At 33.3% G+C, this 27859-nt stretch overlaps 3 protein-coding genes across 6 annotated transcripts; 2 read left to right on the forward strand and 1 right to left on the reverse strand.

The window, feature by feature from the left end:
* Positions 1-882: 882 nt before the first annotated feature.
* On the reverse strand, positions 883-7414 carry LOC18034481 (kinesin-like protein KIN-5D). Of its 4 annotated transcripts, XM_024179110.1 has the most exons (24): positions 7220-7414; positions 7016-7028; positions 6599-6779; positions 6345-6474; positions 6037-6192; positions 5470-5946; positions 5162-5259; positions 4905-5061; positions 4673-4742; positions 4488-4564; positions 4329-4382; positions 4157-4237; positions 3936-4047; positions 3475-3561; positions 3209-3384; positions 2966-3127; positions 2774-2881; positions 2515-2673; positions 2344-2427; positions 2050-2255; positions 1851-1952; positions 1654-1763; positions 1410-1561; positions 883-1268 (listed from the first exon to the last, which is right to left on the reverse strand). In XM_024179110.1, exons 3-24 carry the CDS (start codon positions 6757-6759, stop codon positions 1044-1046), a joined length of 3144 nt encoding a protein of 1047 aa, XP_024034878.1. In that variant the 5' UTR covers positions 6760-6779; positions 7016-7028; positions 7220-7414; the 3' UTR covers positions 883-1043. The 4 variants fall into 4 exon arrangements, with proteins under 4 accessions (XP_024034878.1, XP_006424710.1, XP_024034877.1 ...); XM_006424647.2 differs by lacking the exon at positions 7016-7028; XM_024179109.1 differs by lacking the exon at positions 7016-7028 and having other exon boundaries at positions 6599-6782.
* Positions 7415-13294: 5880 nt separating this feature from the next.
* Positions 13295-14349, forward strand: LOC18034046 (chitinase 2). The gene has a single exon (XM_006424648.2). It carries the CDS (start codon positions 13318-13320, stop codon positions 14251-14253), a length of 936 nt encoding a protein of 311 aa, XP_006424711.1. The 5' UTR covers positions 13295-13317; the 3' UTR covers positions 14254-14349.
* Positions 14350-25754: 11405 nt separating this feature from the next.
* Positions 25755-27537, forward strand: LOC18033881 (putative zinc finger protein CONSTANS-LIKE 11). The gene is made up of 3 exons (XM_006424649.2): positions 25755-26194; positions 26559-26735; positions 27361-27537. Exons 1-3 carry the CDS (start codon positions 25802-25804, stop codon positions 27535-27537), a joined length of 747 nt encoding a protein of 248 aa, XP_006424712.1. The 5' UTR covers positions 25755-25801.
* Positions 27538-27859: the final 322 nt, after the last annotated feature.

A 27859-nucleotide genomic window follows, 5' to 3' on the forward strand; every position in this document is an offset into this window, starting at 1 on the left:
ATAATTATAAACTTTAGTAATTTACATTATAATATAAAAAAATAAAATAAATATAATATTAAGTTAGAAACTTATTTTTATTTGTTACAATATAAAAAATAAAAATAAAAAAGTTAATGAGGCAAACTGCAGCATTAGGCAAACCCTACGCCCAGTAGTGAGTGCTGAGTGGTGCTATTAGCTCCCCTCCGAAGTCATCAACAAACCCCTTTTAAGTATTTTCGGAAATGTATTTAAATTTCTAAATAAAATAATGGGTGAAAATATTTTAATTTACTCTTTATGCACCATATTCAACTAATTTTTTATTATTAAATTAGCTTTTAGCAAAATTGGTGTGAATAATTTTTAACTGAAAGAGATTATGTTATTACAGATTTAGGGTTGCCAGTAACCCTACTCCCCCTCAATATATGTTAAGGGTGTGTTGTTCGAGTCCCTATGGGATGTATTTTCTTAAATTTTGGTATGGGTAGATCGTGGAAGCGGATTTTGGAGTTTAATACTTGGTAGACGTGTATTTAGATTTCTAGTAGAATTGTAACATGTCTTGTTAATAATTTCTTAAAAAATAAATAAATAATAGTGGATGAAGTACCGTTTTACGGCTCAATTCTTTGAATCATTTTTATGTAATCCGTACGCTGTTTTAGTCTTTTTCACTTTTTCTTTTGTCCGTCGATAGCCTTAGCACAGAGCAGGACCGCAGATTCAGTTTGGCTTTGGCCACTGCATTACAATTTACAAATCATTATGGTAAAACATCGAAAACGATCATAAAGCATTCAAAATATGCACGGTGACTTCGTGACAGCCCCAGTACATGATACTATATAAATTAATACAAACCGAAGTAGACAGTAAGTGAGCCAAAAAAAAAAATTAAAAAATTAAAAAAAAAAGTATTATATATTCTTCGCATCCCGTGATATTTCTTTGAACAAACAATAAATGAATAAGATGGCGAGAATTTCATTCATATTTGATCCTTATATTCTTTCTGTACACACTCATACCACTATAGCTAATCTATTCCCCTCACTTTAGTTAATAGCAGTGAGAGGAACTCTGGAGTCCCGCAAGGACTGGGCAGCCTCATATGCCCCCACAATGTGTTTCAAATCTCCATTTGCTTGCTTGGAAGATTTGACATCCCAGAATGACCTCAATAGTTCCTCAAAAGCGGGGGTTCTTAGTTCTTCAATAGATGCCATGCTCGGAAGATTAAATGACCTCTTTCTCGGTGTTGAACAAGATGGTTCGTCCACCTGTTAGTTATTGAGGGTTGAAAACACAGTAAGAGATCAGAGTAAATAGATGAACACACAAATGAAGCATTATGAAGAATATGCAGAGATTGCTTTGTGCTAATTCTCGCAACAAGAACAATGCAAGTTCCGCATTCTTACCATGTATTCATTCAGAAGACATTTTCCTGCATTTTCTGTAATTTCTACAATCTTGTGGTAGTGACCACCCTTCAATTCTCTCAAATCACCACAACAAGGAACAATCATGGAATTGAGATTTGCACATGCGTCTTGGTCAAGTTGCAATGAATCTGCAAGTATTCGATTAGTTTGGTTAAAGGTGCAATATAAATCACGTCCATAGTAAGTTGAAACCTAACTACAAGAGAATCAAGATACTGACAGTCAATAGATGTAAGAAGATTGCTGTTTGTAACATCTGCATCTTGGAGCGCAGTTGACACAGCAGAAGAAAACCGAGCATGTATGTTCTGATTGGCTTCCATTCCTCCTCTGGTGAAAGAACCCAAAAAAAAAAAAAGAAAACACATAAATCATCGTGATTGGGAAACTTTTATAATATTCCCAGAAAGAACATACCTAACAATGGAATCTACAGCAGCAACATTGTTCTTTTCCAGATTGAGCAAGGACTCTTGAGCAGTTCTCCACTGTTGTGCACCCATTTTTGCTTGCTTCAAACTGCAGGGGTTGATTCAGTAAAGAATACATAGAAGCAGTATATGTGTAACCAGACCAAAAGGTGTGAATAATTGATTAAACCTAATCCAATCCATACCAGTTTTGCAGGACCACTTCCAGATCTTTCTTTCCATTTTCTACAGCAGAAGTATCCTCAAGATAGTGGGATTCTGTTTTATTCATATGTGCACTCCACTCTGCTTTAACTGAAAAAGTGGAATCTTGCATGGTTGACATTTCTTTCTGTAGTTGGCTGGTTCTGCTGGATGCACTCTCACGGAGATCTTGCACTGCCATTTGGACCTAAAACACGAACGTAGAAAGTTATACTTGGGGTACATTTTCTTGGCAAATCAACACGTGAATAACAACTATTATAAGTAACAGGTACCAGCTGTTTCTTCCTGGCGTTTGAACTAGCAAGCAGTTCTGCAACTTTTTCCAACAATTGTCTTTCTTCGATGGCAGCAGACTCCTACAGGCAACAATTTAAAGAAATTTAATTTTGAACACATAGGTCTTAACATAGATTCAAGCATTTTAATCAAGCACCACCATGCACCTCAAACTTCTTTTCAAATTCAAACAATTTCTGATCATTGACTGTCTGTGCTTCTTCCACAATTTTGGTCAGATTGGATGCATGCATGTCTAGGGTCTTGAAAAAGTTTACAGTTACTTTAGAAACTGATCTAGCATTTTCCACAGCTCTGGAATGTGCCTGCATTCAGTATCAATAGAAGCACATTGACAAAGAGTGAGAATAATTCAGACACCTCTAAATGATAATAAATCAAAAAATAAAAGAGCAGATTACACACCTCACGCTGTTGTTGTGCATATGCGGTTAGCTTCTCCTCTTGCTTGTAAAGACTACTTTGAAGATCATTTAGTAATGAATCAGCTTCTGAAGCAATTCCTTTGAAGAGCTGATCCATTTAAGTTGAGGTCAGATGCAGCAAAATCGAAAGAGAGGGTTCATTTTAAACTATTATTAGGTAAAGGTTACTAACATCTTCAAGTACATGTGAATGTTTAGAAACTTCAGAATTTAAATCACCAAATGTTGACCGAGAATTTCCACCGAGCTCCCCAGCTATTCCATCCAAAGCTTTGATACCAGAACCATACATGGCCTTTAACTTTCCTAACCTTCCTCGAAGTTCTTCAGTAGCCTTTAAGACAGAGAGAAAATAAAAATTTCATAGACTGAAAATTCAGGCTGAAAACATATAAAGCTATCACTTAGATTTTACCTCAGCCTTTGTTGATACAAAGGATTGCATATCTTCCTCCATATCTTTCAGTTGCTGTTCTTGTTGAGTCACAGAAGTAGCCACCGTCTTATGCAAGATTTCAAGCTGCTGTGTTAGTTGGGATTGGAACATTTGTATAAGTATTCTGTTCCCCTCCTCAATTTTATCCTTCCTCTCTGAAAAGCAACCGTGATGAACAATAATTCACCATTAGTTTTGTGGAAAATAGTAGTTAAAACAGAATTCACTTCCAAAAAATTACAAACCAATCTTGGCAAACAAATTGGACACATCTGATGCAGCATTCTCTAGCTCTGTACGAAGCTCGATCGCTCGCTCAACAAGTGTTTTTTCTGAAAATTAGCAATCAATGTCATTGTCAAAAAACCAGTGGCAATTATATAGATAAAAAATACAACAGCCACAACTAAATAAACCTAAAATTGGCATGCAAATGAATTTGGAATCCCTATACGTGCTGGTTAATTAATCATATTCTCATAATGAAAACTGTCTACCGTGGAGAATAACAAATGTATGTTTCTACAAGGCATAATCTGAAAAGAGTGAAGCATAAACCAATGTAACATGAAGGTAAGAGTAGAAATCTGGCCTAAACCTATGTCCTAAATATATTTATGCATGCATTTCCAACAATTCCATATTGTACAGAAAGAGAAGAGAGAAATGACTGTGAAAACTTCCTGCTGAAGCTCGAGACACTAACCAGATTTTAGGAGATTGGCTATCAAAAAATCTTTTTCTTTAATTGTTGCATTTGCCTGCCTATGCTTTTCTTCAAGATCAGACAGCGCATGTTCAGTTTCCTCAAGCTTTTTCTGAAGTTGAGTAATGAGCAATATTAGTTATTGCACCTTATATGAGCAGGAAACAAGGAAGTGTACATTAACAACAAAATTGGAACTTAACCACCGAAAAGTATAATACCTCAGTTTTCTCAAGTTTCTCACTCAGCTCTGCAGTCAAAAGTAGCTGAGAATTGTAGAGTTCCTGAAGCTCCATCAGTTGCTGCTCACAGGTCATGATAAAATAGTTACTTCCACTCCAAGATGACAACTTGGAAACAACTGCAAAGATATATAATCTTGAAGAAATGTACCTTGTCCTTGGATTCTGATTCAAGTTCCATGCGCTCTATTTTTTCGGCCATTGCCTGGATTGTAAAACAGAGGTAAATATAATTAATTAACAATTTCTGAATCCAACACAAGACTAAGGAAATGGATTTCATCATCCAATGATAAGAAAAGAATTAAACCTTCTTCTCAGCTTCTTCTTGAAGATAACGATCTCTTGGTATGTAGATTCCATTCTTCTCTCTTGCAGCATATACCTCTAGTTGAACATAAAAAAAAAAAATAGCTCGTTATTGGGAACCACCTAACCACCGAGAGAGCTATTAATTTATGTCTTTGCATAAAGTAGTATGAAGCAGTCAACTACCTTGTTTCAGTCTGTCAATTTCAGAGTACAGATCCTTGATCATTGCAGATTTCATCATCTTTTGATTAATCTGAAATGGCAACCAACAACTTAAACCATTAGAGCAGCTTCCAAGAAAAGATAATTCAACTTCACATTATTAGAACGGGTTAATTAGAAAGGGTTACACTGGGAAAAAAAAAAGGAAAAAGTTGCTAAAAGCAGTATACGTATCAAAATTAGAATTACTTACCTCTGGTTTGTTCTTGATATTTTTGGCACGGTGTGCATAGTCTAGAGTGCTGAGAGTTTCTTCCAAGCAGTGGATTGAAGGCGATACTGTGGCAATAATGCAGGTCTTTGTTTTCCCTCCCAAGGAATCTCTCAATAATCTTGTTAGTTTACTATCCCTGGATTTTGTAACAAACAATTTGCCCTGATCTCACTTGCAGGATTGTTCACACAGCCAAGCAACTAATTGGAATTTAGCTTAAAAACTACAATTATTACCTGTAAGGAACATGGCCAGAGTGCTCGACAAGAGCATTGATGACACGACCAAGTGTAAGCAAGCTTTTATTTATCTCCCCAGCTTCCCTTGCCCTACCCTGAAAAAAGTGATTTCCAGAATCAATGCACTGAAGGAATTAAGAAAATGAGTAGCACAATCGTCTAGAAAATATAATGGCAATAGTATTCAAATAGTCATTGAACAAGAGGTCGGGGGTTTGAACCCCACTCACATGGGCGGGCAGGGGATTGGGTTATCATTAGGCTAAATGAAAATTAAAAAAATGTGTGTGTTCACTATGTTGTACCTCCCTTGCACCAGAACGTGAAATATTCTCAGAACCAGCAAGGTCGACAAGATTAAGCTTTCCGCATTTGATCATTTCTTCCCCCTCTGGAGTACACTCCTTTATGTGGATTGTGATTGAAAATATCGAGTGAGAACGACTGCTTTGTTTGTTAAGAAGAGTCTCAGCGGTACGTCTTTTTGCAGAACCTTTTTCTAAGATCTTGTAAATTTCATCTGCGGTAGTCACAATCTCTTCTTCCAAACCTCGAACAAAAACACCACCTTTTCCATCTTCCATAAGAGCTATGGGTTTCTTGGATTTATCATCTACAAATTTTGAAGTTTCCTCTAGGGCCAAAAGATCTGATATCTCCTCGTTATACAGCTCTAGAAAAGTAACTTTCATACTGTACTCAGCATGCTGAGCTTCCAGTATATCAAAAATTTGTTTTACAGCTCTCGGGATAACACCTGCATCACTTGGAAATTCCCCATTCTGCAAAAAGCAAAGAATTCAATTAAAAATTATGCATTCAAACCCCAAAAAATAATTATTTAAATCAACGTCTTTTGGCAGAAATTTGACCTTCTTCCTTGCCCCTCCTTCCATTGTGTATGTTTTCCCTGTTCCAGTCTGACCATAGGCAAAGATAGTGCAGTTATAGCCCTCAAGAACTTCATACACAATAGGTGACACAGCCAGATCATACAAGTGTTTTTGTTGCGATGTTGGGCCAAACACCTAATCAAAAATTTTCAATACATAAACCATATCATACTAAGAATCAAAAAACCAACTGCAGTGCACAATCACATGAAAAATTCAACAGCCATTTGGTAAGTAAAACCCATTATTTTATTATGTTCCTTAAGTTTCAATATAAGAATACAAACCCTATCAAAAAGAAAGGTTCTGTCAATCTGCTTGTTGGCAATATTCTGAACAGCAGCAACTTCTCTTCTATTCTCATTACAAGAAATCACAACAGGCGTGTGAACCCTCATCTCGTCCTCACTCAATGGCCTACAAATTCATAACCCAACACCAACAACAACAACAAACTGAGCTCAGCCGTAAACAAAATACGGACCAAATTACCAAATAAAACAACACATAAAACTGAAGACTTTTAATCTAACAAGCTAACCTGCAGCGCACGATGACCTGTACATTGACACCCTTATCTTTATCATGTTTACTTGAGTTAGAATCATTGGATCGCAGATCTCGCGCAGATTTGTCACTTGAACGCGGCGTCTGCGATGGCGATAATGATACTAAACCTCCCCTTCTTTGATTAGAATCCATATTTTCCTCTCCACTTGTCTCTGCTGAGTCAGTTAAGAACTCACTGAGTCAGCTCAATTCATAACCCAAGCGGAAAAAAATTTCAGATTAATAATAATTAAAAATAAACACATATTCACATATATTTAAACAATGGGACAAACAAAAAGAGAGAAAGAATTAACAAAAAAAAATTAGCTGCATTGCTCAGTATCGATAATCAACAATCTTAATATTTTTGTTCTTTTTACTCGAAGGAAGAACATGCGCAACTCACTGAGTCAACTCGGCTTGAATGGAGCCGCAACAAGGAGAGATCAAACAAAAGAAACAAATCGTATAAATACAATGTGAAATAATGAATTTAGTTGAAATAAATTCATAAATGATTAGATCAGCACAGCCAATCGATCAACTCGAAACGAATGAGAGAAAATGAAACTTCAAATTATAAAAAAAAAATAAAAAATAAAAAACTTACAGTGAATCAAAAAATGCCGGCGACTGAATATTTTAGAGGAGATTCTTTCAAACAATGGCGACAATTCTTTTAGAGAGGCAAACTGAGAAGAGGGAGAGCAAATCAGCAGAATGCCTGAGTTGCGTGAGTGAATCAATTCAACGTCGATTAATTTATTAATTTATTTCTACTTATATTTATACATATACATTAAGATTTAAGAGAGAGAAAGAGTCAAGAGCAAGAGCGAGAGAGAAGCTGAAACAAAAAAAATAAACGAAGATAATATAAAATGAAACGGATTTTGAAAATGTTTAATGCCGTTAAGCTGTTCTTTTTTTTTTTTTTTTCTTTTGAATGTGTGAATATGGAGGACGGCAATGACGGCGTTATCAGATCCGTTTATCGCAGTATCCGACCGTTATTAATGGACAAAAAAAGGAGCTTAAAGTTGATGATCTATCACGTACCGTGCGTACAATACTTTTTCTCTATTTTTTTGAAATATTTTGAACGTGTTGACAAATTGCCCTTGATTTTTCCACATTATTACAATATTATCGCCTTCTCGCGAGTGATTAATAATGGCGGAGCATTAAGGCGTTTTTAATAAAAGTTTCGTGTGATTAAGATTTGCCCGATTTGGTAGGAAAATCAAAGAGCCCGGGTTCCTGTCTCGGTGGAAACGTGGGACCCGCGGCCTGATGATGGTTTATTGTGCAATTGTTTTTTTTATATTTGATAATTTTTTACAGGTTTATGGCCAGAATTTTATTTTTTTTTAAAATGGAGAAATTTGGAAACAATTACCAACTAATATTGACTTTTCGTTTATTTGGTTGGAGGATAATTTAAATCGGCAAAGGAGGGCAATTGTGAATTATTTTAATAGTTTTGTCCAAATTATAGATGGGGACAATAACTTGTACTCTTCTGAGGGTAATTATAAAATGCAAAAAAAAAAAAAAAACTTTGCTCAACCAATTTTAACAAATAAACGGTCATTCTCTATCAAGAAAATTAAATAAATAAATAAATAAATAAAGCTTCATTCTGTACATCAAATATGTATCGTCAACCATCCAAATAGAGTTGTTCTGATGCACAAATTGAATCCAAAATGTGTTAATATTTGATGATATTTTGGCACAAAATAGAAAAAAAAAAAAAGAAAAATGGATAATAATTAAAGGAGGACACGGTGGGGTCAATGTGTGGTGGCAAAGTTGCCCCATGTGATGATAAAGAGTGATCAGTGATGTGAGAAGTGCACATGCCTGCCGTTGGGATGGTGTCATTGCTGTGTGATTATGTGATGTGCATTCCCTTATAAAGTTTTAATTTTTTGAAATAAAAGCAAAAAAAAAATCACTTGCTTTAGCCAAATGGGTCACCTAAAATTGACTAAATTTGCATCAAAAGCTTCTAATTAACGATGCCATGTTACAAAGTGAAAGTCATGTATCAGTTGATGTGAAGTTATGGCAAATTGACAATTATACATGAACCATTCTTAACTGAAAAATCTTGACATTTAAGTGAGTATCTCTGGCGAGTTGAGACTCAGCTAGCAGCATCCTTATCAACATGTAGTTTTAATATGGGACAGCAAGCATTTTGTTTCTACAATGAAATGTGTTATATAATGCTTGTAAAGTTGGTAATGTCCTTGGCTAATGATATAAGTGACAACTTCATAAAGAAAATTATCAAATACCCATTAATTTAACATGACCGTGGTTCTCCATTTTTTTCCCTTAAACTTGAAAACTATATGCAATAGATTTTATTTAAATTTTTGTGTGTGTATGTATATTATATATATTAAAGATCAAGTTAGCTTAAAATTGTGTATTAACTATATAGCGAGCAGCGACACGTGAAAACTATCCACTAGTTAAAGAATAAACCACCTCACGCATGCACACACGTGGATAGCAGTTCAAATCCAGACTACGCTACTTGATTTGTAGATATAATTATTAAAAAAGAAAGACCATTTTAATGATTATATTGTGAGCAACTTCTCTCATTAAATTCACTAATGATATAATCACCTAAAATATAAAAATAACATTACTCTAAAGACTAGCAGGCATAAGTTCATGACATATATAATTATCTTTAACAACTCTGCTTTTGACTGATCTTCTTCAACTAACTAATTCCAAACATGTGTAAGGTGTGTTTGGGATTGAGGTTGGGCACTTGGGCTGCTGTAAGCACTAAAGTATTTGGGAAGCACTAACCGTTGTACCTCGAATGTTATGTTGATATAATTTTTCACTTATATAATGAAAAATCTATTATATCTTTAATAATTTTATGAAAATTATTAGTTAAAATTTATATTCACTACATATTATTAATTTTTATTTTATAATTACAGTTTTTTTTTCCACAATAACTGTAGGTACAACATCTCAGACCCGATACGACCATAGTAAGGGATAATAAACAACTTAGCCATTAATATAAATGATAACATATCTTTAACATGTTGAAGCCGATCAAGGACTCTACTTTTGACGTGTGGCCTCACATCTCACATGGGTTTCAGAAATTGCGGCACAAGTAATATTTGATCTTTTTCAAAGGACTGTGAAAAATGGCAGAAGCATAGCGGCTGCTACACAGAGAGTGGCAAAGGCAACACATGGTTCAGTGCGCACAGTGGAACTATTACTTGGAACACACTCTATGTATATGCTCCTGTTGGCGCTTTATTTCTTCACTTTCTTTATTAATCTTTGACGATTTTTTTGCTAGGCTGCTAGCTAGCTGTTAGTTGGTCTGGCGCAATCCAAGTTTACAATCAGATTTGAGATCTCAAAACTCAATTTTGTTATGGTCTATGTCCGATATCTCTGAAACAGGCCGAATTTTATTTTCAACAATTAATTTATCAGAAAAATCTTGTACATGGAAACTCATCATCAAACGATTTTTCAAACGTGTGAGAAAGAGTTAAGAGAGTGATTTATCACCCCAATTAGAGTTTACTGCAATATTCCATGTTGAAGACCTCAAATTTTTGCCTTTGAATTATTATTTGAGGACGTGAATAATTAATACGCATGATTGCGAGGGAGCAGTCATCTGGGTATAAGCACGACTGCAAAGTTTTATATGCTCTCTAATAAAGAAGAAACGAAACAAGAAAAAGAAGCAAATTAATAATCAACCCAACAGAGAACTCAGTAAAAACGAGAAAAATAAAAGAAAAAAAAGAAAAGAAAATGGGCGTTATAAGCATGTAATTGCTTGCAAAGGAAAAGTACAATGGCCCCATGCATGCTTTGAGGAAAAAAATCATCTTCACAGCTTAAAGCTTTTTGTACAGCACATCAGGCTATCATGATAGCCCATGTTACTCGGTTAAGTGGTCTCACATCAGCTCGAATGAGGAATCTCGCTTTGTCTTGGGTGATGAAGATAGAATTGCTTGACAAGCAAACATGAAATAATTAATTGCCTTGAATATTGGTGCAGGAAAAATATTGGGTAAATGGTGGTGTCTAGTCTTTTACGTGTATATATTTGTTCTTGCATGAGTGATGGATGTGTGCACCTAACAAGAATCCAGTAGATGAGAAAGTATATTACGAAAAGTAACTGATTAATTAAGACGTTCTCAATTAATCACGAGACCAAGTTTTGGACAAACGAATGAATTAATTCACAGTGTGTTTTGTTCATTGTGCATATGCAATTATGTATTGAGAAGAAGTCATTTGGTGTTGAAGATTCAGGCCTGCTTTTCTGGAAAATAAAGATAACATGTGGGTGGAAAAGGTAGCAGTTTGTTTGTAAGCAACAAAGAGAATCATTTGCTTGTTTTTGTTTGTTGAATGGTAGATGAGTCTTCAACTTAAGCTGCTTCTGCTCGCTGTAGCCTCAGCGTCACTGCAAGTGGGAATAAGGGCCCGTTTGGTTCTGATTTCCAGCAGTTGGGCTTCTTTTTTTTTTCTTCATCCATTTACAGATAATTAAAAAAATTTTATGATTTAAAAATAATGTGCGCGTTTATTAACAGACGTGCAATTTAATTAAACAAATGTGAAGTTTTTATTAATAAATGTGCAAACCATATTTAGTAAGTTTTTGAAGTTATATACTTCATAATTTTTAATAACTGTAGTAAAAACTGATATTGTTTAGATTTATTTTTTCTTCTTTTTTGTGTATCATAAATCTATGCACAAAACTTACAAATGCGCACATTTGCTTATAACATTAAAAAAATTTCAATTGTTTTTCTAAATTAATAAATTCTTTAATCCCTGTTCAGTTACCAGTTTCTAGACGTTAAAACGTGCATTTGCTTCTTTTCAGTGTTTTTTGTTGTATATTTAATAAAAGCACGAATTTCCAACAAAAAGAAAAGAAACATAAAAACTGACTAAAATTTGTATAGAAAGAAAAAAAAAAAATTGATTGGCTAAACATTTGAAAAATAAAATTCTTTACAATTATTTTTTACCACATCTCTATCGACTTTCACTAGACAGATACGGGTCCTAAATCTAATTTTCATTTCTGGTTCCCGGCAACAAATGTGATTCTATGAACTGCGTCTATACTTCCAGAACAAAAAAATAAAAAACTTTATGGCCCATTCGTAAAAGAAAGGCCCCATTTACATTACATGTCCACAAGTTTCAATTCAAGAAAAATAAGTTTCAATGTCGGTCCATATGATTTCTTCTATCGTAGAGCAGGCCCATATGTCGGGTTTTTCGTATGTAATTTGCACGTCATCTCATCTTTTCAACTTCATTTATGCTGGAATGACTACATGACAACATTGACCGATTGATTGTGTTTCAAGCCGTATTTATTTTATTGGTCATTTGGATATGAATAGTGGAGGAGGAAGGATGTTAAAAAATTAATTTGAACTTTGCTGACACCCCACCTTTAATAATAATATTAATAAAAAAAACCGGTTCTTTATTTAAAAAAATCTCAAGTTTTTATTTTTATTATTTTTTTTAATTACTGACTCTCTCAAGTTTCTGTAACTTTGTTACTAACTCCCAATTTATGATATATGTAAAACTTAGAGTATTGCCAGTGAAAGACTTGGAGGTGCAACAGAGAAAGTTAAGAGGTTTCCAACAAAGAGTTTTTTTTTTTTTTTTTTATAATTTAAATTGTTAAGCCCCTCAAGTTTTTGTTATTGACTCTCAACTTATAATATATTATGTATCTTATGGTAAAAAATAGAGTGTCGTTAATAAAAAAACAGAAAATTAGGGATTTCCAACAAAGAGTGTGGGGGCGTGGTACCAAATAATGCTTTTTTTTTATCAGGATTCTCTCCTGATCTGATTATGTTCTGAGCAAAAAACTCAATTACTGATTGGTTGTTAATAAATAAAAAAGTAAAAGAAGCTAAATCTTATCCATACACTACCACTAAAAGACACATAGTAAAAGATTCTTAAAAATTCAGTAATACTCAGAATCAGGATTGGATCTTATTCCTTCTTTTTTTCCCCTTTTTTTGGGTATATAAATATTTATGCTGAAATCATGCTGATAAGGTTGCCAGCAGATGAATAAACCTAACTGGGCAGCTTGCTGCTTGGAACATTAAGAATCAAAAGATTCTAGGAGTCTTCTCACATGTGAATGTTTCCCAAATTAATTAAGACACCACACTGGTCAGATGAATTTTGTACCTTTGTTTTGTCTCTTTTGGAGAATTGCATTTGAACTGAGAGGCACAGCAACCGGCCAAGTTAGTATTCAACATAAGAAATTAAAATGATTCATTATGTGTTCAACAGTTGGCAACAAATAATAATAGACAAAACATGCAAAACAAGATCAATACGTTTTTAATTTCCACCACACAAGCAAGTAGATTTTTTTTTTCTTTATATTTTCTCCAATATGGACAGTTGATTGATCAAAAGCACATAATAAGTTATTTTCCAATAAGTTAACTTTCCCTGACCAAAACGGCACACAAACTTTACATGTCAGTTTTTACTTTTTAGCCCCTAAATGGTTGGTCCTCATCTGAAAATTTAGGACTATATAATAACATCAAGTTACACAATCATTTCACTCATAGGCTACAGCACGAATCTACTCTCGAATCATAACCAATGGCAATGAATCAAATCGTCTCCAAGCTTTTCATTTCCCTTGTCATTCTTCAAGCTGTTCTTTTCCCCTGTAATGTGTCATCAGCAAAAGCGGCTCCTGAAAGCTCCAACCTCTTCAGAGAGTACATTGGAGCTGAGTTTAATAACGTCAAATTCACTGACGTGCCCATCAACTCAAATGTTGAGTTCCACTACATTCTCTCATTTGCCATTGATTATGACACGTCAAGCTCTCCCTCCCCCACCAATGGAAAATTCAACGTCTTCTGGGACACCGGTAACCTCAGCCCCTCGCAAGTTTCCGCCATCAAGAATCGCCACTCCAATGTCAAAGTTGCGTTGAGCCTCGGAGGGGATAGTGTGTCCAGTGGCAAGGTTTACTTCAACCCTTCATCAGTAGACACTTGGGTGTCTAACGCGGTTGCTTCACTCACAAGTATCATCAAAGAATACAACTTGGATGGAATTGACATTGACTATGAACATTTCCAAGCCGATCCTAATACATTTGCTGAATGCATAGGGCGCCTAATTAAAACTCTCAAGAAAAATGGTGCCATCTCTTTTGCTTCAATCGCACCATACGATGATGACCAAGTTCAGAGCCATTACTTGGCCTTGTGGAAAAGCTACGGTGGCCTTATTGATTATGTCAACTTTCAATTTTACGCGTATGCTCAAGGAACCAGTGTGTCTCAGTTCATGGATTACTTCAAGACTCAGAGCTCCAATTACAAAGGCGGAAAGGTCTTGGTGAGCTTTATTAGTGACGGGAGTGGCGGTCTGGCTCCAGGTGATGGATTCTTCACTGCTTGCAGCAGGCTCAAGAGCCAGAAACAACTCCACGGTATTTTTGTTTGGTCTGCTGATGATTCAAAGAAAAATGGCTTCCGCTATGAGAAGCAATCACAAGCACTTTTGGCTGCTGCTCACTAGTATCATCTTCTTATACATATATATATTGGACCTGTGTTTGAGCTCTGTGTAGTGTGTACTTCCATATATGTATTGGACATTAGGGGTGTGTTTCAACGTACTTTCTTTATTTTCTAATGTTTATAAAATAAGTAGACGGTTTTATTTTTTTTCCTCTTTTCTTGTTTTTATTTTTTCAATTGCTTTTACACCCTTTATCCCTCTTAACTGGACTAGGCCAAATTTTTCTTCTAAAATGGACTCTCTCTCACTCAAATAAATACAGAAATATGAATGATGAATAAATTTTAACAACAAATGATGTAATTGAAAGCGTCATAAAATTCTTAACAGTGGATCCAAGCCCCTTCAAAAAAAAAAAATTATAATGAATATTTATTAAAAAAAGGGACAAAACAAATAGAATACGGACATGCACGAGTGTATAAAGATCAAAGCAGTATAAAGATCAAAGTAATACTCAAATACAATTATTTCATACAATATATATTAATATCTAAACACATAAGATAGAGTTTATTTACAATATAACCCCTACAAACTTTGAAAATTGCATGGTTATGTACCCCACACTTCTAGCCTTGTTTTAGACTTTAATTAGCCCCCTAAATATACCATTTTAGTATTTCGACCCCTAAATTTCCAGTTCTAGCTTTGTCCTCCTTGAATGATAGATAAGCACTATTAAAGAAAGTAAATTAAAGTATCATATAAATAATTAAACCTCAAGCAACCCAACTTAAGCATTTATACTGATTATTATAACGCATTTAAGTTATGTTAAACAACAATCATAAATATTTTCGCTTTAAAAACGCCCTTTAAGAATTAAATAACTGATGACCATAGGTAACTACTAAAAACTTCATATTCATTTAATTCTATATAAGATCAATTAATTAATTATAACCGAAAGCATATATAAGCTGCTGCCATGCCCATGTGGGTGCATAGGGAGCTTCACACATCGATTCAGAATTTAGCTATCAGCAGCAGCCATGAAGATCCTTATTGCAGCCCTCACCGTTGTGCTTTTGCGACTAATTTCATCAGCTACAGCAAACACATTGGTTCTGAGCAACCAAAACGAGTCGGGTAGGCTAGGTTGTATTAAATGCATCGAAGATTTGAAGACTCCAATCGCCACATGCATTGCAACTGGAAATGAAACTTCCTTCAAGTTGCCCAATACAAATAGCACGGAAACGCTGTGCGTGGGAACATATGACCATGTGTCACACGGTTACAGGGATGAAAAACTATATTTTGTTTATGACTCAAGTAGAGACTTTGAGAAGTTTAAAAATACGATCATCGTCAAAGTTGATGATACGAGTTTTTATCGCTCAAATGAAGAGAAGAAGGTATGGGAAGAAATTTACCTCAAATTATGGCTACCCTAACCAGTGTTATGCCTTTTATTCATAATAAGGATGAGCTTTCAGGAGGAAAAAACAAATCAAAGTTGCATGGAATCTCGATCGCATTAGGGTTAAAGTACTCATATTTGGTTTATTTCTATAAAATGTTGGGCGTGCATTTTATTGTTCTAGTTCAATTTATAGTTTTAATTTATATCGTCGGTCATGTTGTGTCGTATTGTGACATTAAGGAGAAAATTTTACATTGATTGTGAAATTAATTAAGCAGATAATCGCATACCAACTAGCAGTAGTTACTGCTGGGCCAGACATGCAAGCTTCAGCAACTCTCAACATGTTAACTTTTATTTTCAGCGTCTAATTTCTGTTTTAATTCTTTCGGATTAAATTATAACAATTGCAAATGATTTAAGGTTCAGTTTCTATGCCTAAGAAAGATTAATAAAGCTTTATCTAGCGAACCCTTTTAGCGTCTATTTAGAATTTTTAAAAGGAAGAGAGTTTTAGAGGTTCTATTCTGAAAGCTAGTTGTTGTTTGCAATGCGGCAGGGTTTTGGGTGGATTTTTATTTTTTTTATTTTTTTACCATTTCAGACTGCATCACAAGCGGTAATTACGATTTATTGTTTCAAATCAAAGTTTGGATCCAGTCTTAGATTTGAGTATGCTATATTTCGAAGATGTTATGTTTGCAATTATACATGAATAATGCTTGAGATCCTAAAATTTAAGTTTTTATTTGATTCCTAATATTAAATCTCACTTGTATATTTGATGATGAATGTAAAATTACTTATTACTTCATTTTATCATATAATATATGAATGTCATATTAATTGGTATTCAAATGTTGGGATATTCCTAGCATTACTCTTGTAATAGTGCATAGTTAGGATTTACTTACTTATAAATTCTTATCTAATAACTATTAATTAATCACAATCTTATACAAAAATAAATAAATAAATAACGAATAGATCATATCAATATTACTAAGGTCCAATTTAGTAATTAAGTTGTAACTTTTAAAATAATTGCTATTAACTGCACTGTAAAAATAATCAGTTATGAAAAGAATTAGTTAAATATTTGATAAAACTTATTTTTAAAAGTATTGTGAGTTTTAAAGGTAGTTGTATATATTTGGTAAATCTTACTATTGAGTTGTTGCAAGAATGCAAATGATTAAAATGGGCATGATGTTGAATAAAATTTAATTTTTACACATTTATAAACTTATAAATAGATTTTTTTTTAGTGTGTGTGTATATAGTAATTGATAACTAAAATAATTTTTTTATTTTTTATTTTGTTATCTCAGTATAAATATAATAGGTAATAACAAAAATCTCTTTAAGTTTAATAATTTTACTTCCTAATTGAATAAGGATAATTATGGATTTCTATAATATAAGTGAGCATATCTATAGAATTGTATTAAGTATAAAACTAATTATCAAAATCAGATTTTGAAAAACTACAATTCTATACTTTTCAAAATATATTACAAGATGGAGTCATTTTACTAAAAGATACCAAACAACAAAATTAGTTTTTAACTTTACAAAATCACCTTTAAGCCTATGAAAAGCAATCAAACAAAATCCCAAATCTCTAACAACACTGTGTTATAATGGAATCATACATTTATAAGTAATGCTAGCCTTCCTAAAAATTTATCTAAAAAAACTATTCCAAAGAATAGAGGTTTCATCATATGAAAGGTAAAACAGCGAAATAAAAATTATGCAAAATGACCGTCAAAGCCAGTCTCGTGCTCAACCGTTCATTCCACTTTCAAACTCTATTTCAATTTTAAATTTCTTGATTTACTTTCAGGCTCTTTTGTATCTCAGCTCATCTATGAGCTCTTGTCTTAATCCACATTCACGTAAATGAATTTGATCAAATCTATCCTCAATTAATACTACTGCTATTATCCCTTAATTACCAAAGCGTAAGTGACGCGTTTCAAAGGGGTTTGAGAGTTAAGACGTAGTTATAACTGATGCATTTATATTTATTAACTCCTAAAATAAATAACGATGTTCGTTCTTTTAAGACGAAATTTTTAACAGAAAACAAGAAGAGCGTATATAAAGATGTCATTGGCATGCATGCATATATATATATATAGAGAGAGAGAGAGAGAGAGAGAGAGAGAGAGAGAGAGAGAGAGCAACAAAGAACCACATCTGATGAGTTTTTTAATATTCATGAAGATCATTATCGCAACCTTTGCCGTTTTGTTTCTATCACAAATTTCATCAAGTACGGCAAACAGATTGATTCTAAGCAACCAAAAGGAGACGGGCAGATTAGGTTGTATTAAATGCTATGAAGATTTTGCACCTCGAATAGCAACATGTGTTGCCCAAGGAAAAAATACTTCGATCGAGTTGCCCAATAACGCAACAACAGAAGCGTGGTGCGTGGGAACATATGACAATGAATCAAGAGGTTATAGGACTGAAACGTTATATTATGCGTATGATTCAAGTAAAGACTTTGAGAAGTTCAGAGACAAGATCATCGTCAAGGTTAATGATACAGGTTTTTATCGTTCAAATGGAACGAGAAAGGAATGGGAACTCATTTTTCCCAAGATACGGCTACCTTAAGTAGTGTTTTTGATTTTCCAGAGAATAATGTTGCATGGAATCTTGATCGCATCAAGTTTAACAAAGTTTGATTTGGTTTATTTTTGTGTTAATTCAATTTTAAGATTTTCGAAACATGCAACTCTAAAATTAAGAGTGGCCTGGGTTCCCAAATCGGCATTGCTTTTACATGAGTTTAGTCTTCAAATTAAAGCGAGAGAAAACTGAATAATGTTTACCTAGCCAACCAAAAAAAAGAAAAGAAAAAAAAAACGATTTGACTCATCCCGATTCTAATGCCTTTTAATTGATTTATTATTTCCTTTCACCGCCCACGAAAATTATTTCCCCTTGGCCTCCTGCACTCTTCTCTCTTTTTATAAATATATATATATATATATTGTCAATTTTCATTTAAAGAAACAAAATTTCTCTGTCATTAACTTAATTATTTAATGAGTTTAAACTGCACCTGAGAAGAAAATATTACCAAGCGTCATTACTCACCGCCATGGACGAATCAGGAGATACACAAAAACTTGAGTTCTTTGCGTTCACCTATATGGTCAGTATCACAATGAGCATTTCAATTGATTTCGTACCCATATATTGAGATTTCACATGAGTGCATGATCATATTTTATACAGATCACTGATAATAGAATTGCTTTAAGTTCATGAGGTCCTTCATCGTTTTCAAACTAACAAACTTGTGTGCACCAGCGACCTCCCAAGCCTGCAGCCGCATCATGACCAACTGACATGGTCACAATCCTAACGCATATAATGTTCAAATTGAGCATGTAATTTGAGAGTTTAGATGATTGAATTGTACCTCATCATTCAAATGCGATAGTAATAAAATTATGTCATATACTCATCAATTTTAATAAAAATCAGATTTTGCTAGCTAGATTTTTTTAAATTTTCAATTTGTTGTGGTGGTTATATATTTTTCTCACGCATACATAGCTTGTACTTATTTAGAGATTCTTTGTTGAACTGTTATCAATCTCTTTCGTAGGGTAAGGTTCATTATAATTATGATTATGAGTATGATAAAAGAAATTTTGAAATTATATGTGACTTAATTTTTTTGGGTTGTAACATTAAAAGTAATATTTTCTCCCGTAATTAATAAATTGAGATATTAATCCGACTTGTTAAGCAAATTGACTTAGGTTCACCACTGAGCGTCTCATCAAATGCTATTTTTTTGAGCCTTCATGAGTTGCTGGCCCTTGAAGATTTGCCCTTCATTCGGTAACAAAACTAAATAATATAATATAAATAAATATTAAACAATGTTGTACATCTCAAATTTTTTAACTCAAAGAAGATGAGATTATTAGGCTTAGTATCTGCTATTAAAAGCAAATGCCTATGCAGCGACACCTAGCTGAAAGTCTTATTGTGGTCCATGCAAATGCAATTTTTTTACTTGCCTGCCTAGTTAGCTTGGGGAAATTTTGAGCAAATTTGTCAACTTAGATCTTGCAATGTAGTGCTACATGATTAGAGACCAAACCAACTTACATAGAGATGAATTGAATTTGACTCTTCAGTTGATTTGATATATTCTCCAAAGAAATAAGAAGGCGATTGCTTAGACACTTTGATGTATATCCTCTTCATTTCTCTAGCTAGCTTTCACATGAAAATACAACCATGAAAAGGACCATAAAATAAACCATGAAAAGGACCACAATGCTTTTTATGCCTTATCATCTTTTATTTAAGGGGAATTTGTTGCATCTTTCTCCATCACTATTGATTAATTAATTCAACTCCCCCACCAAGAGTTCTAAAGATACAAACTTGGAAGGCTTTAAATTGTTTGGAAATGACCGTTGATGTGATAATTGTACAAGAGTCAAGATTTCACGTTGCTGGATAAGTAATAGCTAGCTAGAGCTTCTAGGTCAAGGCCGAAAGTATATAAATGATTGTTGATAACTTCTTTTCAAATATTGGCACTGGCATTACTTTAGCAACTTGCTAGTTTGGTTTTTCTTTTTTCTTTTTTTGGTGAAGTGATGCTTTTAATTAGAGAATGTTAAATATTAAATATTTAAGTCTTAATTTAAATTTTAATTGATACAACGTTCATTTATTAAATGGTGACTACGCAATTTTATAAGTTGTGAAATCTATTATCTAATAAATGTGTGACATATAGTATTGAGATTTAAGTTGGATCTCTAACATCATTGTATTAATATAACCATTTATATTTTTATTTTCTATTTTGGAGCCATATATATCCTTAATGTATGGGATGAAATAATTTAATTCCTATTTCGTTTTCGAAACATATTGGCCTTTCTCGAGCTGTCTGCGAATTCAGGGTGGGCAATGGACATAATGCTGACAATATATAGTTCTTCAAAAACATGGGGAAATTTTTTTTGCTGAAGTTGCAAACCAACGGATTTGATTATTAAGAATACTCCAATCGATTTAAATAGAAACTTTCTTTCTTTTCATAAAATTTAAACATCGATCCCACGTCCTATATATCGATTTTTTTTTCCATAAACATCTTAAAATTTATCTCTCACAAGTCACACCATGCACTTGGAAGCCAAAATATGATTTGAAACTTCATGGATTGTGAAATTGAAACGACAAAAAGGAAAAAAAAAACCATCCAAAATACAATTACTATCCAACTTAGAAAACTGAATGAAAAATGATTTAGTACTTCCTTAAAGAAAGGCATAAATAAATAAATAAATAATCTATTAACAAAAGAACATAAATTGCTTAGTGCCAACCCACATAAGAATCGAGTGGTGAAATGAGGTTTAAGTCCTCGTTGAGGGTTTAATGTCTTTATTTATAAATAATTATAAGTAGGAGAAGATCTCATTTTTATTGGCACAACTTTCCAAGCTATGTTATGTAGAACTGATTTCTTTTATATTATATGAATTTAGACTCTAATATCAATAGATTATATCCTAATAATTATTTAAACTTCTTTTTTCTCATGAAATTTATACATCCAACGCCCAATTATATCATTTTGTTTTAATAAACATCTAAAATCAATATCCTAGCTGCAAGTCACACCATGCATTTTGTAAAACCAAAGTGCTTGCAAATTAACTTCATGGAGTATGAAATTGAAATACAGAAAAGCAATAAGAACGACATATTACTACCTGCAATAGATTTTCACAATAACTAGAAACTTCCCCCCATTGACTAACCAAAATAAGGGGAATATCAAGACTTTCATAACTAAACCATTTCCCTATTAATGGAAAGCCACTATCAATTTTTTTTTTCTTGTGCATATTTCTTTATTTGTTGTCATTTCACATTCATGGATGGATAGATAGCTTGAGGTTGATAACACATTAAGCTCAATTTCACATAATCACTTATTGTAGTGGAGAAAACTGTTTGTGCTTCTCGACCCCATTTGATCACAAGGCCTCGAGCCTATTCCGAGTGTTGGGTCACAACCAATTTCATTATCTTTATTGCAATAAGTTTCACTTTCTTCAACTTGAAGAACCCCACCTTTCTCACCGCAGGAAGGTGATCATCATTGCATTTTGTAGGATGTATATAGGCATGCATTAATATGCATAGCCTAGCTAGATTAATTTTAATAACAAATTTATATTCCTTTATTTTGTTTCATTGAGATATTATTAGAAAAATAAAAGAATGAGAAGACCCAATAAAAAAAAGTAAACCAATAAAAACATTATTTACTCAAAAAATGCCCTTTTCATTTAGATTAATTATTATTTGAAAAGTATGCATAGCTCTTTTAGAGTTAATGCAGTCGGACGGAAGTATTTAATGGAAAAAAAAGCATAAAAATGATAAAAATATCTCAAAGCAGAGACAATCAAAGAGTTTAATTATTAAAACTATAATACAACTTATAAATAAATCACAACTAAGCCCCTAAGTTAGAAAAGCTAATCTAATAACATTGCTACCACATTATATAGAAAACAAATCCTAAAAATAAAATCTTTATATTGTTCTCTCTTCGATTTTATTAAAACTGTATAGCATTCATAATCAAACTATTAGCTTAAGATTTTGAGTTGGTTTTTCCCGCACGGAATGCAGAAGTATTGCTTATATTAATTTCATCAAGTAATTATACAACTAGAGGAAAACCAAGTGCCTCGGAGACAAGATATAACAAGTTGGTATAAAGAACACTGTTAACATTACGTGGGTGCGATTGCTAAATATTGTTGCACAAAAGAACAAAAAAAACACACACACACACAGAGAGACATATACGTGTGCTTCTGTTGAGTGACTAAGCATTGTGGACATTATTGTTGCCAAATTACAAATATTTCGTTCCCCATTAGTTTAAATCGACTGCGACCTAGTTATTCACCAACCGAAGATCGAAACGTCGAATCCTCTTAGTTACATTATGCATCAAAAGTCTTAATGGCTATCAATTTCTTCTTCTGATCATCAATGTGGAAAAAGATCATGATACTCCTTTTTGAAACGATATAGATGATTCTAAGGGTCCTACTGAGAAGATGCTGTTGAGGTCCCCCCAAATTCATATATGCGATCAAGTTTCAGAAAATAAAATTCAAAGTGAAAATCATCATGGGAAATTTTAAGTCAAGCAATTCATGGCCTTGTGTCAAGTTGATTGTAGGTCAAGAATTTGTGTAGGCTTAAAGGCCAGGCAAGAAGTATGCGGTGTTCATTGCTTGATCGATCATAAGATGCATGGATGATTCGTGTCAGAAATGAATGTCACGGAGAAAATTTTTGAAACGAATTCGATCGATAGGTATAAGAAGACTAGTATGTTATGATGGATAATAAACGCGTTTTTCTTAGCCATCGCTATAGAAAGAGCCCCCGATTAAACTTGAAATAGTTCTAAGAACTTTCTTTCTTTAAAAGACTATTGTTTGATGGCAACTAAACCGGATTTAAATTTCCAAACCTGTCAAATCGCCTAAAGAAATTTTATAAATTAAAGTAACTAAGCTCACTAGGGATCTTAAGAACTTATAATTGACGTGCAAAAATTGATACTAAAGCTCTAGCACTTGTTATATTTTCGGGGAAGCCAAAATAGGAAATCAGTGGGATAGCATGTAAAAGTTATGATTAATAATGGTGATGGGGTCAAAATCCAACTTCTAAATCTTTCCTAACTAGAAGAGTATATTATCCATTGTATTGTTCTAATAATAATTATGTCTATAATTCTGTTTTTTTTTTTTAATGATAAAAGTAATCATCCCTAACCTATAATAAAATGATTGAAACTATTATGCTCTTCACATGGGGGTTTGTGTTATAAAAATATTTTCAGTAATTCTCTCACTCTCTTGTGGAACTGAGTAATGTAAATGTGGGGACTTATCTTTCTTTTGTTGTCAGAATGCAAGTTGAAGCTGGATATGATTTTTTGATATGATTTCTGGAGAAATATTTTAGCATAACACAAAAAGAAAATTCCATAGGACCACGTTGAAAAGTGCTTATAATTCTTGCATGCTTCTTCATTGTTTGACCGAATTTCCAAGTGTGAAACTTGTCAATTTGGTTCCACAAAACAGAGTCCGTTCAAAAAACAAAAAACTATAAAATAGAGTTTCTTATAACAAGCTTGTCTCCAAAGGTGAGATTTTCGTGAGAATCTTTTAACTTTTGTGTCTGCTAATGGGATTATTATCAATATATCTAAAGGCAAACAAAACCAACTTGGCCAAGCACATATAAAATTCATTAATTAAAAGAGAAATTAAATAATCGATAATTTATTAATTTATTAATTAATCAATAAACTAATAATTTATTAATTTACAGAGTTATTTACAATTCAATTAACATACATCAACACCATTTCATAATTTCTTATTGAGCTTCTAAATGCAATAAGAAAAAGAAAAGATGAGATCTAACCAAATTTGAATTTTAAGAAAAAAATTAATAATAAAATCATATTTTATGTAAATAAGTAACAATTTTATGTCACTAAAATATCATAATCAACTAAATTTGTAATTTCAGCAAAATATTAATTTATGATTTGAATGAGACCACAAACTTATATAAGATTTTTTTAGAAAATTATTAACTTATTATTTTATCGAAATTATTAATTTAATCCATTGGCCCAAGTTGGGATTGTGAAAATTTATTATATAATGGATCCCTCTAACATACATTTAATGTATGTTACAACCACTCACATGAACAGTGAGTAGTGTAGGATCCACTCATTGTTTATGTGAGTGGTGTACCATACATTAAATGTATGTTAGGGTTTGCCATTATATAATAGATATTATTAATTTATCAAGTGTTAATTTATAAAGATTCATGTATGTATATACATATATACACATACATACATAAATGTTCAAATCCGAAATTTTATAGTGCGAAAATGTTCGGGAAAATGCATAAACCGTGCGGTTTAAACGTTTTAAGTTTTAAAGTTTTCCCAGACGTTTCCCGCACTTTATGATCCCGGACCAGAAAACTACTATATATATATATAGAGAGAGAGAGAGAGAGAGAGGCTAGTTAATATTTTAGTATAATCCAATGTTGAAGAGTGCTTTTAAAATGATTAGAGAAGTTTTAAATTCTAAAATTAGAGCTCTCTAAAAAAATTTTTTTTTTCCAAAAAAGTTCTATGAATATAAACTGAATTCCTCAAATCTTTCTATTTACTGTAAGAGCATTATGAAAAAAAAAACCTAATTTTACCTTTCAATTGTTTGTTTATTTGTTTATATGGTAAATAGAAGAGTAAAAAATTAAGCTCTCTCTCAAATGACTATTCAAATATAACAACCTTACATCATTCTAATCAATTTCTTCTCTACATTTTCAATATGTTGTTATAGTATTTATGTCTCTTCAATAATCATGGTATAAAAATAATATTATATTATTTGAAGAGAAAATAAAATAATTTCACTTAAAAAATCTCATTTAATGAGTCTTTTGATATTTTTAGTGTCGATATGGTTAAAATCTTGTTTTAAGAGTATCTCGATGATGCTAAAAAAAGATTATATGAGCTGAATCAACTAATTCCCGTAAAATATACTTAAAATATTTTCAAAACTATAAGATGCTTGTTTCTAAATCATTTAATAAAGAACATTTTTACTTAAAGGTTATATTAAACAGAAACTCAAGAACTTGAATTTAAGTTATTTTGAGTTTTATTTGTATTATCAAATCATCACCAAAAAAAATAATGAATGAAATAAAATAAAATAAAATGTATTTGAAATAACCATTTGGTGAAGTGGGAGCTGGAAAAGGGGCCGAATACCATCAAATCAAACGTCCAGTCTGGTCTGAGGGAATACACAAGTCAACGCCACAGCACCGCCTCCCATTCTCCCTTGACAGATGACGTCATCTTCCACGTCATCAAAACTGTTTCGCCTCTTTTGCTTCTTTTTCCCGTCTTTCGTGCATAATAAATACACGCTCCCCGCCCTCATTCGTCATTCACTTCTTCTCTCACCGTAAATACCTCTTTTCACTCAAAACTCCTCTTTCTAACACGCGCCTTTCGACATGTATCCTTTCCCACGCGCCTCAGACTGTCACAACACGTACTCCACGTCCTACGACGACGTAGTGCCCGCGCCCTCACATTTCCCTTCATCAATATCCTTGGCAGTGCCTCTCCCACTGCCACCCCATGCCTTACTTGCTCCTCCCGATTATCATCACCAACGACTCGCCGTCGCTGAGCTCGAGTCCCCACTGTACATGGCTCACAGCAGCAGCACTAGCGGCTGCAGCAGCTACGGTTCGCCGAGTCAGCAGCCGACTTTGATGCAGAGGAGTACCAGCAGCCAGTCGCTTCAGAATAATAGTGGGGTTCCTCCTTTCATGTCAGCTAATGAGTTTCTCGACATGGACACCAGCCCTGTCAGAAGGGTTTTTAGCACCGGTGACTTGCATGTAAGCCCAATTGCTTGCATTCTTTGTCTTTAATAATACACACGCTGTAGTAATGTTTCCCACTTTCCGATTGAAAACTCTAAGTTCTCAGATTAATTACATACCATAGTTGTTCATAATGAAATGAAAAACTTGTGCGCAACCGAGAATTTATAATTTTTAACGGAGACTGAGGTGGTCAGTTGTACCTGACGGTAGCTGTTTTGTATCACACAGTACTGTTGCACTATCACACATAGTTACTGTACATATGTATGATGTACGTATAGATGCATTATTTTTGTATTTCGTTGTGCATGGATAATTATATTATTCAATATTTAATTAATGAGGGGTTTATAATATGGTAATTTGGTGGGTGCAGGGAATCAACATGGGGCATTACGGTCAAAGGTTATCAGGGAGCCCACTGGCTAGTGAAAGTAGCATGATCATCGAAGGGATGAACAGGGCGTGTCCATATAGCCCAGAGGAGAAGAAGGAGAGAATTGAAAGATATAGAAGCAAGAGAACTCAGAGGAACTTCAACAAGAGAATTAAGGTCTTTATTCTTTTTAATTAACACGCTAACCATATGTTATAATAATTCGCATCCTAGTTAATTTAACACGAAGATGATTAAAGCTCGTGATCAACAAGTCGTAATCATTTCATTTCAAGCAGGCATGATAATGACAATATAAAAGACTCATTGATGGGAGTGTTCTGGTCGAGAAGCAATGCTTCATATGATTAATGATTGATATCATGCACACGGCCGCTAAATGAATGTTTGAAACTCCGTGAATTTGGATTTCATGCTCACTTGTCTTATCATTTAATTTTAGTGGGCTATGGCTTTTAATCACGAGCACAAAGTTGGACTTGACAGATATAAGAATTGACCGCAGTACTTAATAAGTTTTTGGTTTTAGACACCCAAGTTTTCTAACTGAAGATACATTATGAATAATACTAGGAAATTTGAGTGAAACGAAAGATTAAAAATTTTTAATGGAGAGTAGAAGATACCGTACCATCCACACTGGTAGTTTATTGTAGATATGCTTTTGATGAAATAAGCAAGGGTGTCAATGAAGTAAACAACTGTAAGTCATATCCCCTTCCGTAGTTGGTGTGATAAGATTACTGCTTAATTGATATAATTTTTCTCTTTGCATATGCAGTATGCGTGCAGGAAAACATTGGCAGATAGCAGGCCACGCATAAGAGGGCGATTTGCGAGAAATGAAGAGATTGAGAAGAATTCTGAAGTTCAATGGAACCGTGTTGCTGGAGAGGAAGACGAAGACAACTGGATCAATTATCTTGATTCAGTTTCAGCACCAAATATATTTTCTTAATCTTTAAAAATAAAAATTAAAAAAAAAAAAGAATTCTTATGTTGAAGTATTTAGTGTGATAGTGTGCTAATTCTAGAGTGCTTGTTGTTTCTTGCTACCATGATTCGAGTTTAAGTATTCGTTTACTTAAACTAGTTTGTGTAAATATAGTTTGACTTGAACTATTATTATAAATTGAGAACTTGCAAGCTTATAACCTTTATATGACCATATCATATCGCAAAGCTCTTCGGTAATTCGAACAGAGTATTTGCTATGGAATGATTCAGGGTTTATTTGAGACTGATGTGCTGTGACTTGTAGTTCGGAACAGAATCATCAG

The sequence above is a fragment of the Citrus clementina genome, unplaced genomic scaffold (assembly GCF_000493195.1).
Source record: "Citrus clementina cultivar Clemenules unplaced genomic scaffold, Citrus_clementina_v1.0 scaffold_8, whole genome shotgun sequence".
NCBI lineage: Eukaryota > Viridiplantae > Streptophyta > Magnoliopsida > Sapindales > Rutaceae > Citrus > Citrus x clementina.

Coding starts and splice junctions, on each gene's coding strand:
- LOC18033881 (XM_006424649.2), top strand. CDS start 25,802: ATGTATCCTTTCCCACGCGCCTCAGACTGTCACAACACGTACTCCACG. Junction 26,195..26,558: donor TTAGCACCGGTGACTTGCAT/GTAAGCCCAATT, acceptor TGGTGGGTGCAG/GGAATCAACATGGGGCATTA. Junction 26,736..27,360: donor ACTTCAACAAGAGAATTAAG/GTCTTTATTCTT, acceptor TTGCATATGCAG/TATGCGTGCAGGAAAACATT.
- LOC18034046 (XM_006424648.2), top strand. CDS start 13,318: ATGGCAATGAATCAAATCGTCTCCAAGCTTTTCATTTCCCTTGTCATT.
- LOC18034481 (XM_006424647.2), bottom strand. CDS start 6,759: ATGGATTCTAATCAAAGAAGGGGAGGTTTAGTATCATTATCGCCATCG. Junction 2,674..2,773: donor ATGCACAACAACAGCGTGAG/GTGTGTAATCTG, acceptor TACTGAATGCAG/GCACATTCCAGAGCTGTGGA. Junction 1,269..1,409: donor GTCTTCTGAATGAATACATG/GTAAGAATGCGG, acceptor AATAACTAACAG/GTGGACGAACCATCTTGTTC.